This window comes from Podarcis muralis, chromosome 10 (genome assembly GCF_964188315.1).
Source record: "Podarcis muralis chromosome 10, rPodMur119.hap1.1, whole genome shotgun sequence".
NCBI classification, from domain to species: domain Eukaryota; kingdom Metazoa; phylum Chordata; class Lepidosauria; order Squamata; family Lacertidae; genus Podarcis; species Podarcis muralis.
Window position 1 is genome coordinate 1,760,872 of NC_135664.1, and position 16,838 is coordinate 1,777,709.

Genomic DNA, 16,838 nt, shown 5'->3' on the forward strand with positions numbered 1-16,838 from the left:
TTCATTACTTTGATACCAAAATTGGAATCTGAAAAGACTCAACTTAAGAACTATCGTCCTATCTCACTCCTAAACGTGGATTACAAGATTTTTGCTGATATTTTGGCAAACAGATTGAAAAAAGTTTTAAACGAAGTAATTCATAAAGACCAAGCAGGCTTCCTCCCTGGCAGGCATTTGTCTGACAACACTAGGAACATTGTGGATGTCCTGGAACTACTACAGACAAACTTGAATACGAAAGCAGTTTTGATATTTATAGATGCGGAGAAGGCCTTTGACAACATATCTTGGAAATTTATGAAGAAAAATTTGGAAGGGATGGGAGTGGGAAGGGCGTTCCAAAATGGTATTGAAGCAATCTATTCAGAACAAAAAGCTAAATTGATAGTAAACAATGTGGTGACAGAGGAGTTTAAAATTGAAAAAGGAACACGACAGGGGTGCCCCTTATCACCCTTGCTATTTATTTCGGTTCTGGAGGTTTTGCTGAACTTGATTAGGAAGGACCAGCGGGTGGAAGGAATACAGGTCGGAGGAAAACAATATAAACTGAAGGCCTTTGCAGATGATTTGGTTTTGACACTACAGGAGCCAGAACCCAGTACAAAAAGAGCTTTAGAACTAATCTATGAGTTTGGTCGGGTGGCGGGATTCAAGTTAAATAAACAAAAAACTAAGGTCCTGGCGAAAAACTTGACACCTTTAGAAATAGAGGGGTTCCAGAAGGAAACGGAACTAAATGTGGTTAAAAAAGTGAAATACCTGGGGGTTAATTTGACTGGGGAAAATTTGAATTTGTTTAAAGATAATTATGAAAAATGTTGGTCTGAAATCAAAAAGGACTTAGAAATCTGGTCAAGACTGAAACTTTCCTTGTTGGGAAGAATCGCAGCAGTTAAGATGAATGTATTGCCAAGAATGTTGTTTCTGTTTCAGGCCCTGCAGATCGTGGACAGGGTGGAGTGTTTTGGAAAGTGGCAGAGGGACATTATGAAGTTTGTCTGGCAGGGGAAAAAGCCCCGAATAAAATTTAAAATACTAACAGATGCGAAGGAAAGAGGGGGATTTGCCCTGCCGGACTTAAGGTTGTATTATGAAGCTGCATCCTTCTGCTGGATGAAAGATTGGTTCTTGCTAGAAAACACTGATGTCCTAGATCTGGAAGGGTTTAACAATGCTTTTGGATGGCATGCATATTTGTGGTACGACAAGGTAAAGTCTCATAAGTTATTTAAAAACCATATTGTCAGGAAATCTTTGTTTACTGTCTGGATTAAATACAAGGACTTACTCGAAAATAAGACTCCGAGGTGGTTGTCACCGATGGAGGCTAAGGCCACAAAAATACTTAATATGGGGGGTGGCTGGGCAAAATATTGTGAAATAATAGAAAAAGTGGGGGACACTTGGAGGTTGCAGAGCTTTGAAAAATTGAAAGGAAAGGTGCGAGACTGGTTTCATTACGCCCAAATTTTAGAGACCTTTAAAAAGGACAAAAAAATTGGTTTCCAGGTGGAAAAATCAAAATTAGAGTCAGAACTACTTGAACCTAAGACGAAAGTGCTTTCAAGAATGTATAACTTGTTGCTTAAATGGAATACTCAAGACGAGACAGTTAAATCAGCCATGATAAAATGGGCGCAAGATATTGGGTACAACATTATGTTTGAAGACTGGGAAAGGTTATGGACCACCGGTATGAAATTTACGGCATGTAGTGCCTTAAAAGAAAACATTATGAAAATGATGTACAGGTGGTACATGACCCCAGTCAAACTTGCAAAGATATATCATTTGTCTGATAATAAATGTTGGAAATGTAAGGAGGCTGAAGGAACATTCTTTCACCTTTGGTGGACATGCCCGAGGGTGAAGGCTTTTTGGGAAATGATTTATAACGAGTTGAAAAAGGTATTTAAGTATACCTTCCATAAGAAACCAGAAGCCTTCCTCCTGGGCATTGTGGGCCAGAGAGTGCTAAAGAAAGATAGAACTTTCTTTTTATATGCAACTACAGCAGCAAGAATCCTTATAGCCAAATACTGGAAGGCACAGGAGTTACCCACACTGGAAGAGTGGCACACGCAACTGATGGACTACATGGAATTGGCTGAAATGACTGGCAGAATCCGAGACCTGGGAGAAGAGGCAGTGGAAGAGGACTGGAAAAAATTTAAGGACTATTTACAAAAACATTTTAAGTTATATGAATGTTGAGAATTTGCTAAGTCTTGAGAAAAACATGCTTCAGTATTGAGATTCGGAAATGATTGAAACTAAGTTATGACTGAGAAAAGCTTAACTTTTAGAGTAAATATTAAGATAAAAATACAAAAACACATGAAACAAGGTATTAATTTGCTGTTGATTTTTATTGTAAAGAACGCAGGGATGGAGGATGTGGGGAAGTCCAGTTGATGATGAAAAAAAAGATTTGGAAAAGTGTATTCTTTTTTGTTTTTTTCCATTTTGTAAAAAAAAGCTTTTGTTGTGTTATCGACGATGTATTGACGTTGTACTTTGACCCTGGAAAACAAAGCAATAAAAAATATTTTAAAAAAAAAAAAAACATAAGGAACTTCGCTCACTTGACAGCGCCCATAACGGATTGTCTTAGTAGGAAAAAAAAGTTTGCGTGGACAGAGGGAGCGCAGCAATCCTTTGAAAAACTGAAGAGGGCGTTTGCCTTGGAAGAACAGCTCCTGCACATGGATCTGGAGAAGCCCATGAGACTGGAGACGGACGCGTCCGACCGCGCCATTGGAGTGGTCCTTTTGCAGCCCGGGGACAAGCAGAACTGGATGCCGTGTGCCTTTTTCTCGAGTAAGCTGAGCAAATCAGAACAAAACTACACAGTGTATGACCGAGAACTGCTTGCCATCTATGCGGCATTTCGGCAATGGAGACATCTGTTGATAGGGGCGCGGCACAAGATCCAGGTCTGAACTGACCACAAGAACTTGGAATACTGGCGGACCGCACGAGTGCTCAACCAGAGACAGATCAGATGGTCCCAGGAGTTCGCCAAGTTTTTCTTTGAGATCCGATATGTGCCGATAGAGGAAAACGTAAGGGCAGATGCTCTCTCCCGGAAACCAGAGTACATGGAAGGAGAGGGGCCACCAGAGACCAGGCACGTGTTCCCCGAGGACCGGTGGGTGTGGGGGGGAGTGTTGGTTGGGAAACGAGAACTGGCAGGGCTCACCAGAGACGATGAGTTTGCTCAGACGAAAATCAGGGAACTCAGGGACGGAAGGGAAGTCAATGGAGGGTTCGAGGAAAAGGAAGGGCTATTGTACTATAAGGGGGCGCTGTATGTACCGGGGGAGACTTTGAGGGGGAAGGTACTTAAACAACTCCACGACAACCCAACAGCTGGGCACTTTGGACAGCACAAGACCATGCTACTTGTCACCAGGCAGTTCTGGTGGCCAAAGGTGAGGGAAGATGTAAGAGAATATGTATGAGGGTGTAACCGATGCCAGAGGGCAAAGGGGGAAAGGGCTGCCCCCGTGGGGTTACTGGAACCCTTACCCACACCGGAAAGGCCCTGGGAGGTGGTGTCCATCGATTTTATGACAGATCTGCCCAAGGGGAAAGACAGCGGTCATGGTAGTAGCCGATCTACTGACAAAAATGTGCCATTATGTAGTGTGCTCACATGCAGCAACAGCAGAGGAGACAGCCAGACTGTTTGTGGATCACATTTTTAGACTGCATTGGGCTCCCTTGAGGGTAATCTTGGATCGCGGGAAACAATTTACTTCCCGGTTCTGGCGGAAACTCATGAGCTTGCTACAGGTTGAGGTGAGCTTCTCGACAGCGAGGCACCCGGAAACCAACGGACAAGCCGAAAGAGCGAACAGCATACTCCAGCAATACCTACGCTGCTATGTCAGCGAGACAAAACGATTGGGTAGAGAAATTAGCTTTGGCTGAATTTGCGTACAATAACGCTGAACACGTGTCCACGGGAATGAGCCCTTTCATGGCCAATTACGGGTGTCACCCCAGGGCATTCCCGGGGCGGGGGGAGGAAGGATGGAGCGTACCTGCGGCTGAGCAATTTGTGGAAGAAATGGAGGCCTTACACCAGCAACTCAGGCTGAACTTAGAGCGGGCCAAGGAAGTTTACAAGAGGCAGGCGGACAGGCACCGTCGGGAGGGGGAGGCCATATGGGTGGGAGACCGGGTGTGGTTGTCATCCCAAGGGTTGCCCTAAAGGGAGGGTGCCCTAGGCGGCTGGGGCCTTTTGAGGTAATGCAGCAGGTGAACCCAGTGGCATTTAAACTCAAGTTGCCTGACAGCATGAAGATACATCCGGTGTTCCACAGGTCCCTACTTTCACCGTACAGGGAGGGGCGGGAATTCCCGGGACGGGAGGGAGGGGTTACCACCCACCCGCGGGTCGAGGAGAGGGAACACTGTAACGAAGCCACGGAAATACTCGTTTCAAGGTGGCGAGGTCGCCAGTTAGAGTACTTGGTAGCCTGGGAGGGGGAACCCAGGTCGGAAAACACGTGGGTCCCGGCTGAATCAATCACTGACGAGTATCTGGTGGAAGAATTCTACAGTTTGTTCCCGGATAAGCCCAAACCATTAGCTAGATTTTGGGAGGAAGAATTTGGACCCACAGACGACGAAGGGGACTTTGTGGGTTTTCCTGCCTCCGAAGAGGAGGGAGAGGAGGTGTCCGAGGGAGAAGAATCAGACTGGGAGGTTCAACCAGCGGGAAGGGATCTGAGCAGATGGGAGGCTGATTTTGAATCCTCAGAAGAGGATGACAGCTCTTTCAGGGGATTCCCCGCATTGTCGGCCGAGGAGAGGAGGTTGTGTTGGAAAATGGTGCCGGGGGTGGGAGGAATCCTGAGGAGGAGGTGGATGTCAGGGAACTGCCATCAGTGCCGGAGGGAGAGAGCAAGCTCCAGAGGGATCCCAGAGAGCGTCCCGGGATTGGGAGAGGCAGCCCATCTTCTGGGGAAGGGAATCAGCTTAGCTCCAGTGGAGAAGGGGGGCTGATGGGGAAATCTGAGAGGGGGTCACATGACTCCTTGCCAGGGACCAACGGGGGGAGGAAGGGTCTTCTGCTGCCTACGCCCTCCTTGCGCAGAAGGCTTCCGCGCAGGGAAAGTAGGAGACTGGGCGTGAAAGAACTTCTTTGTTGGAAGAAGTTTAAGAAACGCCCACTGATGGATTCTGCCAGCGATTGAGACAGAAAAGGTTCACTTAGGCAACCCAGCCAGGTGTGGGCACCGGCTTACGCACGAGCAACTCCTAGAACCCCTACAGTGTGCTTTTACTTAAAATGCATCTCTGGGTTATTTGTGGGGTATAGGAATTCGTTCATTCCCCCCCCCAAAAAAAATCCAGCCCACCACATGGTTTGAGGGACAGTGGACTGGCCCATGGCTGAAAAAGGTTGCTGACCCCTGTTATGGGGCATAACATAGACCTAAACCTCTGGGAGAAATCTGGAAGTGATTTGAAATGTACAGCATGTTATGCTTCGAAAGAGAATTATGGTATATGAAAATGATGCATAGATAGTATTTAACGCTGAGTAGGTTGCCAACCTAGCAGTTCAAAAGCACATCAAAGTGCAAGTAGATAAATAGGTACCGCTCCGGCGGGAAGGTAAACGGTGTTTCTGTGCGCTGCTCTGGTTTGCCAGAAGCGGCTTAGTCATGCTGGCCACATGACCCGGACGAGCTGTACGCTGGCTCCCTCGGCCAATAAAGCGAGATGAGCGCCGCAACCCCAGAGTTGGTCACGACTAGACCTAATGGTCAGGGGCCCCTTTACCTTAGGTTGGTCAATATGTACAAAGTTGGATCAGATCTGTGTTGGAAATTCAGAGAAACAAAAGGAACATTTTTTCACATGTGGTGGACATGTAAAAAGGCTAAAGGCTATTGGGAAATTATCTACAATGAGTTAAAAAAAATGTTTAAAACGACATTCCCCGAAAAAAACTGAGGTCTTTTTGTTGGGAATACTTCAGTCTGAAGTTCCCAGTTGTCAGAAAAAAAATATTTATGTACGCAACCATGGTGGCTCGAATTTTGCTAGCCCCAAAATGGAAAGTGAGAAAGATCCCTAGTAAGGAAGATAAAGTCAACAGTATGGTAAATATCTGAAGGATGTAAAATGGAGAAACGACTAGATTGGCTATAGTAAAATATGCAGGAATGATAGATAAGTAAAATGAACTATGAAACGGGAAGGAGCGAAGTCAATTGTTACATGGTATTATGTAAAATGTTTATTTTGAGATGTATAAACTGAAAAATTAATAAAATTTGTTATAAAATACATATAAAGCTGCAATCTTAGTTCTACTTTTTTTAATCCCCCACATAATATAAATTTATTTCAAAATATACAAATATACAAATACATAAATAACAAACACATACAATTGATAACTTCTATATGAATCAAATAACAAAATCAAATAATATCCAAAAAATACCCTTCCATCTCTATATTCAAGAAAAAAGGAAACAAAAAAAAAGGAAAAGACACTAAAACAATGACAAGAGCCCACATTTTCTTAAAAATAAATAAATAAAACAAAACAAAACACAAAAACAAACACACATACCCACACCCACCCACAAAAATAACACGACGTATCTTTTGTTAGATACTATTTAATACAATTCAATCCCGTATTAGTATTTCTCATAAATACCTTTCATATGCATTGAATCTCTTTATGTATTTACTTGTTATGGACTTCCATCCACCTCAAAACGGTTCATTTTTTCTTACTAAAATCTTTCCTGTGTTTAATGTTTCCTCGTCATCTTGGTATGAGGAAACAATATATCCCTATTGTTACAGAAATTACAGGGGGTTTACGGAGTTATTCCATACACAACCAAATCTTAGATATGGCGCCTTGTTTTGATAAATAATTGTTGAAGCATTCCCACCCTTTTTTAACGTTTTCTGATGACTTATTGATTCCGTCATTTTGCAAGTTCCAAATACTTGCAGAGTTTTAATTGCCATTCCTCTCTACATGGAATGTGCTCGCTCTTCCAATACTTTGCCATTACTGTAGTACTCTCGCTGCAGTTGCTGCATAGAGAAGTGTTCTTATTTCATTTGGAATGTCATGTTGGAATACCTAGTAGGAATGCATCTGGATTTTTCTTAAATGTAAATTTTAATATTTTGTTCATCTCCTCGTAGACTGTGTCCCAGAATTTTTTAATTTCTGGGCACATCCACCACACGTGGGGAAAAGTTCCTTCATGAGATTTGCATCTCCAACATTATTGTAACTTTTATTTATTTTAGCCAATTTTGTAGGGGTTAAATACCATCTAAACTGCATTTTCATAAAAGTTTTCTTTGATTAAGTAACATGCTGCAAATTTCCACAACTCTTCCCATTTTTGTAATTCTATGGGGTGTCCTAAATTTTGCACCCACTTTATCATTACTTTTTTATTTCTCCGTCCTTAAGATTCCAAACTAGAATTAACCTATACGTTTTTTATAATGTATTCTTATAATGTAACAGTTCCTTCTCTAGTGCTGAAATTTTGTTTTCAAATCCGTTCTTTTTTTATGTTTGTCAAAAATTGCATTTATTTGATGGTATTGTAGCCAGTGCAGAGGGGGAAATGTTGTGGTACATCTGCAGCAGCACAAGTGAATGCCTTCATCTGCAACAAAGCAAGTCTCTTCCGTATTGGTCTCTACAGCCACAGCCGGCACGGTTAACGCTTCAGCGGCTTGACTTTGCCCCCGATGGTGCCCTCTTCCAATGTCTCTCGAGACAGATGGGTGCCAACCAGAAGTGCAAATAGCTCCTTCTCAATATAGCTTTAGATGAAGTTGCCCTGCAAGCCACTGGGGACATTTGCGGCATTTATTCTCCAGGGGAAGCGAGTCATCGCTCCAAAGGAGGCCTAGTCAGTCCTCCTGGGCGGTGAGCACGGGGACGCATCCAGACCCACAGGCAGCGCTCGCTGGCGGCCCCTCGGGCGAGGCCAGACCCGCTCTCTCCCGGCGCCTTCGGGGCTGCCGCTGCCTCAGGAGGAGACCACAGAAAGGGAAGAGCGACAGGCCCGCCTGGAGGGGATCCTGGCCAAGGGCCCGGGAAGGGGGCCGAGGGGACCCAACGGGGAGCCTAATCGCCCCCGCAGACTGCGCGGTTTCCTCCCGAGGAGCAGCGAGGGGCTCCCGCTTGGCGCTCAAAACTGGGGGGCGGGGGGGGGGCGATTCGGCTCTGCAGTCCGTGTGGCAGAACCGCAGGGCGGGAGGGGCCCTCGAGGGTCATCTAGCCCACCCACCCCGCCAAGCGCCGGAGGCGAGAGGGAAAAGGGGTCGGCCTGGCGCGCGCCTCGCGCTCTCACCTCAGAGCCCGCCGGGCGGGGGAAGCGCCTCCTCCAATCCCGCGCTTCTGACTGGCTGGCGCACGTCGGCCGGGCGCGCCTGGCGGCTCCACCAATGACCTCCGCGCTTCTACGGCGCCGCGAGGCAGGAGTCCAAAGCAGGGTAAGGGCTACGCAGGCGCACTCGGAGCCTCCGGCGCTGCTCTTTGGCCTTGTGCTCGGAGGGCCCCGAGATGTAACCGGGAGACTCGCACTCCGGGTTCACTTCGGAAGAGAGCGCCCTCTAGAGATAGCCATGGGAAGCGCAGGACTTCAGTTTGGCTTTGACTGCCTGGTCAACCCGCCCTTCCCCCACTTCTTGCTCTTCCTCATTCGGGTCTTGCGTGGTGCTTGGGAAACGGGGCTTGCTCTTTGTTCAGTTTGTAAAAAAACCAACAAGCCCCCGTCTGTGTCAATAAGAGCTCAAGGCTTCTCCGTGACTGCAGCAGGGAGCTCCACTTTCCAACCCGAACACAAGAAGAGCCCTGCTGGATCCGGCCAGTTGCCCACCTAGCCCGGGATCCTGTTCTGACAGCAGCCAAGCAGATGCCTCTTGCGGGGAAGCAGGAGCAGGACAAGAGCACAAGAGCGCCTCTCCTCTCCTGCTGGGGTTTCCAGCAATGGCCGCTCCCCCCTGGGGAGGCGGTGGCAGGGGTCCAACACCAGCGCTTGCCTGGGGAGCAGGGGGCCGGGCGCCCCCATCCCTCATTCAGGGCGGGAGTGCTGGGAGGCGGGCACACAGTGCACTCGGAACCGAGTGTTGGTGCCGGCTTGGGGAGCGGGATACCGAGTGCCAGTGCCACCCCCAACCCACTGGTTGGTTTGAGCATCAGGGTGATTAGGGCACCCCAAAAAAATTCAACGCTGGCCAAGGGAGCGGCTTATATCTGGGTATTGTATTTTCCCCCTTGAATTTTAAAGGTGCAGCTTATTTGGGGGTACAACGTATATTCAGGCCATTGCAGTATCTCCATGCATAACTCCTAACTCCAATCCTTAAAAACCCTAACCTATAACACTGGACTTGTCTTTTAAACTATCAGTTGAGGGAGAGAGGGGGCCCACTCATTTGCAAATGAGATTTGCTGTTGATCTTTCGTAGTCCTAATCACTCAATACCCTACTGGCTCACGCAGGAGGCTAATCTTGGCTTAAATAGCTTTTGACACAAGCTGATTCCCGAGGGTTAGAAGTGTACAATACACAGCTCAAATTCACATATGGGTCTAGCATAGCTTTAACACTCTACGCCTTAATTAAATCCTGTTAACTAGCTTGATCCAGAATTTAGGATGTCTTCTAATTCATAACACTAGATGACTATGTGCCGTGGGGAAAAAGTGCTTCCTTTAGTCTGTCCTAAATCTTACTACTGGGTGTGTACCTACCTCACATCCACAGCTGACTAAGAATATTTTGCCACCTGAGGTGAACCACAAAATGGTATCTTCCCCCACCAGGGAAGAAGAATGGAGTGAAGATCTACATCAGGAACAATGGGGGTTGAAGGGTCAAATCAACCATCATGTTGATGGCCTTTCAGCTGATTCCCTGGTGGCCTGCTGGAATGTGGAATTAACCAGGGTTATCGACTGTCTGGCTCCGAAGCGCCCTCTCCGATTGCATGGAGCCCAGACAGCCCTGTGGTTTTCCCCAGAGCTGAGGGTGATGAAACAATTGCTGAGACGGCTAGAGCACTGGTGGTGGAAAACTCATTCTGAATTGGACCGGACACAGGTTTGAGCTCAACGTCAAGCCTACCAAGTGGTGATAGCAACAGCAAAGAGGACCTTCTTCACCACCTCTATTGCACCTGCAGAAAACAGCAGCAGGAAACTCTTTCAGGTGGCTCGCAATTTAATGGAACCACCTTTGCCATTGGGGCCTGGTAAGGACCCCAAGATCTCCTGCAACGATTTTGCAGGGGTTTTTTTTTCAGATAAAGTCGGTTGGATTCAGAAAGAGGTAGACTCCACCATGGGAGCAGGGCCATGTCTAGAGTCCTGTCTAGTCAAGGGTCAATTTCAATCTGTTACCTCCAAGGACATGCTCCTTGACTAGTAAAACCAACCACCTGTCTCCTTGATCCTTGCCCATCCTGGCTTATAAAAGAGAGCCAGGAAGGGCTGGGTGACGGTATCCGTGGGGTGGTGAATGCTTCCCTCTGTGAGGGAGCCTTCGCAGACCTGCTGAAAGAGGTGGTTATTAAACCGCTTCTTAAAAAAAAAAAAATTGAACTATCACCCAGTCTTAAATCTTCCATTCTTGGGCAAGGTGGTTGAGCAGGTGGTTGCCGAACAACTCCAGGCATGCCTGGAGGATGCGGACCATTTGGATCCCTTCCAGTCAGGATTCAGGCCTCATCATGGGACTGAAACTGCCTTGGTCGTGCTGGGCTATGATCTCCAGTGGGCTAGGGACAAGGGTGAAAGCTGTTTCCTAGTTCTGCTGGATCTCTCAGCAGCCTTTGATACCATCAACCATGACATCCTTCTGGACCGTCTAGAGAAGCTGGGAGCACTGTTACCCAGTGGTTCAGTTCCTTCCTCCTGGGCTGTGTCCACATAGTGGTGCTGGGGGGATGAGTCTTCAGACCCCTGGGCTCTCACTTGTGGGGTGCCTCAAGGTTCCATCCTCTCTACCCCCCATGCTTTTTAACACCTATAGGAAGCCAAAGTGTTGGCGCTGACCTTTAAAGCCCTAAACAGCCTTGGCCCTGTATACAGTGGTGCCTCGCAAGACGAAATTAATTCGTTCCGTGAGTTTTGTCATCTTGCGATTTTTTTCGTCTTGCGAAGCACGGTGTCGGAAAATTTTTGGAAAAGCTTCAAAAATCACCAAAGTCTTCAAAAACCTCAAAAAAGGCTACCACACCACGTGCTATGAGTTGCTCCTCGAAGTCAAGTCGCAACTGTATTAACGGTGTTAAGAAAAAGGAAACAAACTTGCAAGACGTTTCCGTCTTGCGAAGCAAGCCCATAGGGGAAATCGTCTTGCGAAGCAGCTCAAAAAACAAAAAACCCTTTCGTCTTGCGAGTTTTCCGTCTTGCAAGGCATTCGTCTTGCGAGGTACCACTGTACCTGAAGGAGCGTCTCCACCCACATCGTTCAGCTCAGACACTGAGGTCCAGCGCCGAGGGCCTTCTGGCAGTTCCTGTTAGGAGCTGCCCAGAGTGGCTGGGGAGGCCTGGCCAGATGGACAGGCTATAAGTAATAAATTAACTTTTTTTTATTATATTATAACCTTACTCAATGGGTGAAGTGGGAATCACCCAGGCAGGTGCGGAGCCCCGTCCTTGGCAAGGGTGGGAGGAGACCAGCCGCGGCTCCTCTCCCCCAAGGGGCAGGATTGGGGAGGCTCTTCGGAGGAGCAGCAGCCCGGCTCCCGGCAGTGGCGCTGCCCCGGGGATCCTGCAGCTGCCCGAGGGTCGAAGAGCCGCCGCTCGCTTCAATTCTGAATGTCTCTGCAGCTCTTTCCTTCCCAGCCTGAAAGCAAGAACTATGGCGAATCTACACTCGGTATATCTCTATTAGTAACCCGGGAACGCAGTTCTTCCCGCCTCCTCCGCCCGCCACTTCCAATACCTGACATTGATTGGATCAGCGATAATATTTGCCAAAGAGCTGGTCCAACCAGAGTCGGCTTTGTTGACCAGCTTTGTGACGATTGGTTCTCTCTCTCGCCTGTCTGGCCTCCTGGGCTGGAGGCGGGCGGTGCCAGCCAAGCTGCCTTTCATTGAGCCACCGAGACGCTTGTATGGCAGTGGCCCAATCGGAGTAAGGTTTGGAGTCCCGCCCCGCCTGTTGATTGGCTAGTCAGGAAGGTCAGGAAGATGGAGCGAGGCTCTGGAGGAGGCGGAAGGGGCCGCGCATGAGAAAGGAGGAAGGCCGGCGGCAGGTGGGTTCGGCTCCCAGAAAGGAGGCAAAGCGACCGGAACGGTGGAAACTGCCAATAAATGAGCAGTGACAAAGCGCTTCGTGTTTCATTTGTTTATAAATATTTTAAGATGCTAATGACGTCATCGCCCCTGAGGAAGCGCGCTTCGGGTCGCCCTCCTTGGGCCCTCAAGGGGCGGGTCGCTCTCCGCCGCTTCGCTCCTGGTAGTGGTGCTGCTCACGGGAAGAATTGTGTCACTACGAGTTAGTTTCTCAGATTTCATTTCCCCTTCCTCGCAGTTCGTTTCCCTTTCTTGTTGTGCCTTTTAGACTCGAGGCCCGAGGGCAGGGCTGTGTTTTATCACTGGCATTTGGCCGCCAAGCAGAATTAAACAAATAACGCTTTCAGTAGCTCTCATTATGAAAATGGTGATTAACTTGGCGAGAGGATGATTTCTTGGCTTTGTGAGGGTGCTTTGCTGCTGCTTTGGGAATTATGGTACCTTCTTTCCTTTCTTTTAGATCTCAAACCAGCCTTGCACTCAGAAGGAGCGTCCAGGCAAAGGGATGAAGAAGGAGCAAGTGCTGAACTGTCAGTTCTCATGCTGGTATCCTCATTTCAAGAGTCAGACCATCCGCAGGTGAGCGAGAATCCTTTGAGGCAAGGGCTTTCTTGAATGCCTAGGAATGAAGAAAGGGTATTCAACTTCCCCATCTTCAAATCAAGATATCCGTGACCAATATTTAGAACACAATATGCATTTCTTAATGTCAGCCTCCACATAGGTAGAAGTGATGGCCCCACCCCAAGGCTCCCACACAAATAAGTACCTATTAATTAGGGTTGTTTTGTTTTCTGTTAATGCATTTCCCATGAATATTTGCTCATTCCACATTCACAGTACAGATTTGAAAGGGGGTGGGTGGGTGGGTGGACTGCCACTCATTAGTGACTGTGGAAATTGCTGGCCTTAGCTTGTGATCGCCCATATCATGTTGTTTGTCCATGTAAATGTATTGCAGAAAGTAAAAGCTGTTCACCGGGACAACAAATATATTGGTGAATCTCCTTGACTGCAAGTAGCAAATGACTGTCTTGCCAGCCTGTTTGGAGTTACCAAGCTCAGTGGCTCATGGGACTGGGAACTCTAGTATGTAGTGACATAAAACTAAAATATTTGAGACAGTGTTCTTCAAGTTTAAAGACAAAATACTATTGTAATGAGTTTACATGAGTTTTGCTTCTTTAATAAAGTCTTTGTACATTTTCTCCTCCCTCACTTCTCTGCCTTTTATTTTTTATTCTTGGATAAAAAGAGATTTTCTTCCTTTTAAAAAATGTGTGTATTAAGATGACATGGTTAATATTATTAAATCACTTTAGTGACAACATCTATATGGAACATAGATAATTGGTATATTTTATGTCTTCGGTTTTTCATGTTGTCCTAAATTAGTTTTTTTTTAATCAATTCAGTATCATACTGCCACTGCCTCAGAATGTAAAAGATTATTTGCTGGATGACGGAACCTTGGTGGTTTCAGGAAGGTAAGAAATTATTTGTATTTTAAAGATAATTATAAATTATTGCTCTGGCGTTTCACTGATACTTCAAAGAAATTGCCTCAGTCATTTTTCTCTCTCCTGTCTTGTGTGGCTTTAAAGTCTTTAAAGTCTTTAAAGTCATTTTTCTCTCTCCTGTCTTGTGTGGCTTTAAAGTCAGAGTAAATTGATTCATATGTTTAATCTAGTGTTAAAATAAAGGTAGAATAATGACTCTCACAGTAGTCTTTAGCTCTGGCTGCAAGTGTGGCTACAGCATGCAATTAGAAACCATAGATGTGACCTCAATACATTTATTGTGTCCAAAGTTTTAAAAAGTTATTGGTGTGAGTATTGGGTCTGAGGGATGCTTGACCTTTTTTGTTGCCTGCAAGGTCTGTGACTAAAAGTATCCTATCTAAATCTGAAAAGTCAAAGGAGTGAGTGCATTATGGGACAACTTTTAAGGGTGGTGGTAGTGGTTATCTAAAAAGTGTCTTCGTTCTCTTATATAGTGTTCCTGATTTGCAGCCCTTTCTATCCATACAAGCAATGGAGCAAATTGACTTTCACATATATGAACCAAAGATGAAGTCTGGATTGTTGTATCAAAAGTTACTGGTGGCCAAATGTGAGAAGCCATGGCATAAATTAAAATGACTTGTTGGTTGGGAAAATGAATACTTGCTTTTGGAGCTTCTGTGTTTAGTTTATGTAGCATATGGCTTGGGGCTTACATTTTGCATTTCTAAAGCTCCAGTCACCGTAAGTTAGTGCATTCTGCAGAAGTAAAACCGTATCAACTTGTTAGGCTATTTCAAGTTCTGTACCCTTGTGACTTGAAATTAATAGGTTTCGGTTTTCCTGCTTCTATTCTAGGGAAGATCCACCAACATGTTCCCAAGAAGATGATGATGGGGAAGAGGCAGAGGAAATACAGGTTTGTACAAACTGTGATATACTCACGCTCTGTATACTGATATTTCTGTGTCACCCACGGGTACCGTTACCAGCTTATAACCCAAAGTTTCCCCTTGTACTTTTTAAAAGTTGGCTATTGAATTGGAAAACAAAGCAATATCTTATTCTCTAGCCTGCTTCCACACCCACTACACACCCAGTCCCTTTTTATGTGCTTTTACTTGCTGTGCAGTGCAAATGGAATTCTTATTTCTATCTTCATGTTGAAACCTGTCTTTCCCATCCACTGCAGGATAGTTTTACACAGCGCTGCCAACTTGAATAAAATATTGGGGTGGTGGGCAAGTAAGCCCTGCCCTGCATAATCCATCACATGATGTGGTGCATGGACACCATTTGAACGGCAATTCCCATCAACTTCGGGGGGCTCAAATATTTTATTGGAGGGGCAAAGACCCCTCAACCCCTAGGAGTTTGCTCCTATGGCTTTGGGATAGCTGCAAACATATTTTTCAGAGTCTGTGCCATGAGCTGCTCAGGCACACTCCACTAGTTGTCGTTATCATTCATTCAGTATCACCAAAGCTCACAGAGGTTGAGGAGATCTACAGCAGCAAGAGAAAAGAGAATCCTCCAAATAGAGAGCTTTGATGAGGTAGATTTCCTACCACCACCTCAATTTTAGCCAAATATTCCTGTCTGGAGGTCACATGTGACCCCAAACTGCTTCTTGAGGTCAGTGGATGGAAACTTCAGCTAAACCTTGGGAGTAAAGGTTGTTCAACAGTGGAATAGACTGGCTCAGGAGAGGGAGTGTCTTCTCCTTGGACAACAGCCTATCAGAGATGCGGTAGCGGTGCCCTACATTGCACATAATCCAGTGAACAGGGAGGTGAGACTGAATGACTCCAAGGTCCCTTCTGCCTCCCGATGATCTGAAAAAACATGCCCAGATTTATGTATTTATTTATTTCAAACTCTTTTCTTTCTTCAGTGGTCTGATGATGAGAATACTACAACACTTACGGTAAGGCCCTTTTTTTCTTTAATTTTTTTTGTCCCAGTGAATGGTCTGAAGGCATTTGAGGCCACCACCTTCCTGAATTTAAGCAGTTGTGGTGCTGATTTTAGTACCTAGATGAGTGATGACTTGGAAACCACAGCCTTGGGTTTCGTTGCTGAAAAAAGGCAGGATATGAATCTGCATATTGTACTAATTCAGGGATTGTCTAATCAGATACAGCTGAGCTGCAGGGAAAATATGTATACTGAAGGGTTAACTGTATTTGCCATTAGTACTAACTTTTATCGGACCAGAGTTGCATAAGAACTCTTTTCATTAGGTTAGAAATTGAACTAAACTCTACTTGTTCCCAGAAAAGGCAATGGCTCAACATGGTAGTCCATTTAAAACTAAATAAAAATGTAAAAATAAAGTGTGTACAACCTTATTAATCAAATTAAATAGCATTGTATTTAAAACATAATGATAACTTTGCTTACATAAAGTGGTTGAAAATATATTTTTGAGAAATAACTGATTTGGGTCAAGTTCTGCATTAACAATCAGACTAAATAAGTGTTGGGATACTGCCCGGGAGACAAAGGCCATCATGCCCCCAAGCCGTCTCCGTTGCGATCCATCAACCTCTGTAGATAACGCAGTATCATTCAATTAGCGACACGAGCTCCAGAAATAGCTTCCCACATTCCAGTGCTCTTGCACGCTCTATCAGCAGAATTCGCACAGCGAAAGATGCACGCAGGAGAGCATATTTACAAGTTTATTCAGCGTTGGTCAGAACAAAGAAAAAAACATGACTGCCTGCTTCAGTGTGTCTCAGACACACAGAGAGAAAACGAAAGCATAGACAAAATATAAACTTCCTGTGAACAGGAAATACGCAGACTCTGTGACTCACAAAGCCTGCTCCCTTTTAAGGTGGAACGGAAATATTCTAACATCCTTCCCCTTTCCGTGTAACCTGTAGTACCTGTGGTTCAACCCAATTGCAACCTCTGTACATAAACCTTAAGTTGTTCTCTGTTAACAACCTTAGACAACAGATCAGCAGGAATTTCATTTCCTGCCATGTAGGACACCT

At 45.8% G+C, this 16,838-nt stretch overlaps 2 protein-coding genes across 14 annotated transcripts in view; one reads left to right on the forward strand and one right to left on the reverse strand.

Moving 5' to 3' along the window:
* Window positions 1–8,509, reverse strand: part of NUDT5 (nudix hydrolase 5) — a 32,281-nt gene extending 23,772 nt beyond the window's left edge. For 2 of the 7 annotated variants that reach the window (XM_028747303.2, XM_077935665.1), the window contains exon 1: window positions 8,376–8,504. The gene's annotated coding sequence lies outside the window, so the exon portion shown is untranslated. Of the gene's footprint in view, window positions 1–6,697; window positions 6,838–8,375 lie in introns of all 7 variants that reach the window. The other 5 variants (XM_077935669.1, XM_077935668.1, XM_077935666.1 and 2 more) reach the window with 5 other exon arrangements.
* A 3,663-nt stretch (window positions 8,510–12,172) lies between these two features.
* The window catches only part of CDC123 (cell division cycle 123), a 44,810-nt gene continuing 40,144 nt past the window's right edge, over window positions 12,173–16,838 (forward strand). Inside the window, exons 1-5 of one of the 7 annotated variants that reach the window (XM_077935664.1) lie at window positions 12,173–12,291; window positions 12,792–12,930; window positions 13,747–13,818; window positions 14,692–14,752; window positions 15,728–15,760. In XM_077935664.1, coding sequence (XP_077791790.1) covers window positions 12,872–12,930; window positions 13,747–13,818; window positions 14,692–14,752; window positions 15,728–15,760 — 225 coding nt within the window. In that variant the 5' untranslated portion in view covers window positions 12,173–12,291; window positions 12,792–12,871. Of the gene's footprint in view, window positions 12,292–12,311; window positions 12,534–12,791; window positions 12,931–13,746; window positions 13,819–14,691; window positions 14,753–15,727; window positions 15,761–16,838 lie in introns of those variants that run through there. The other 6 variants (XM_028747298.2, XM_028747299.2, XM_028747297.2 and 3 more) reach the window with 6 other exon arrangements.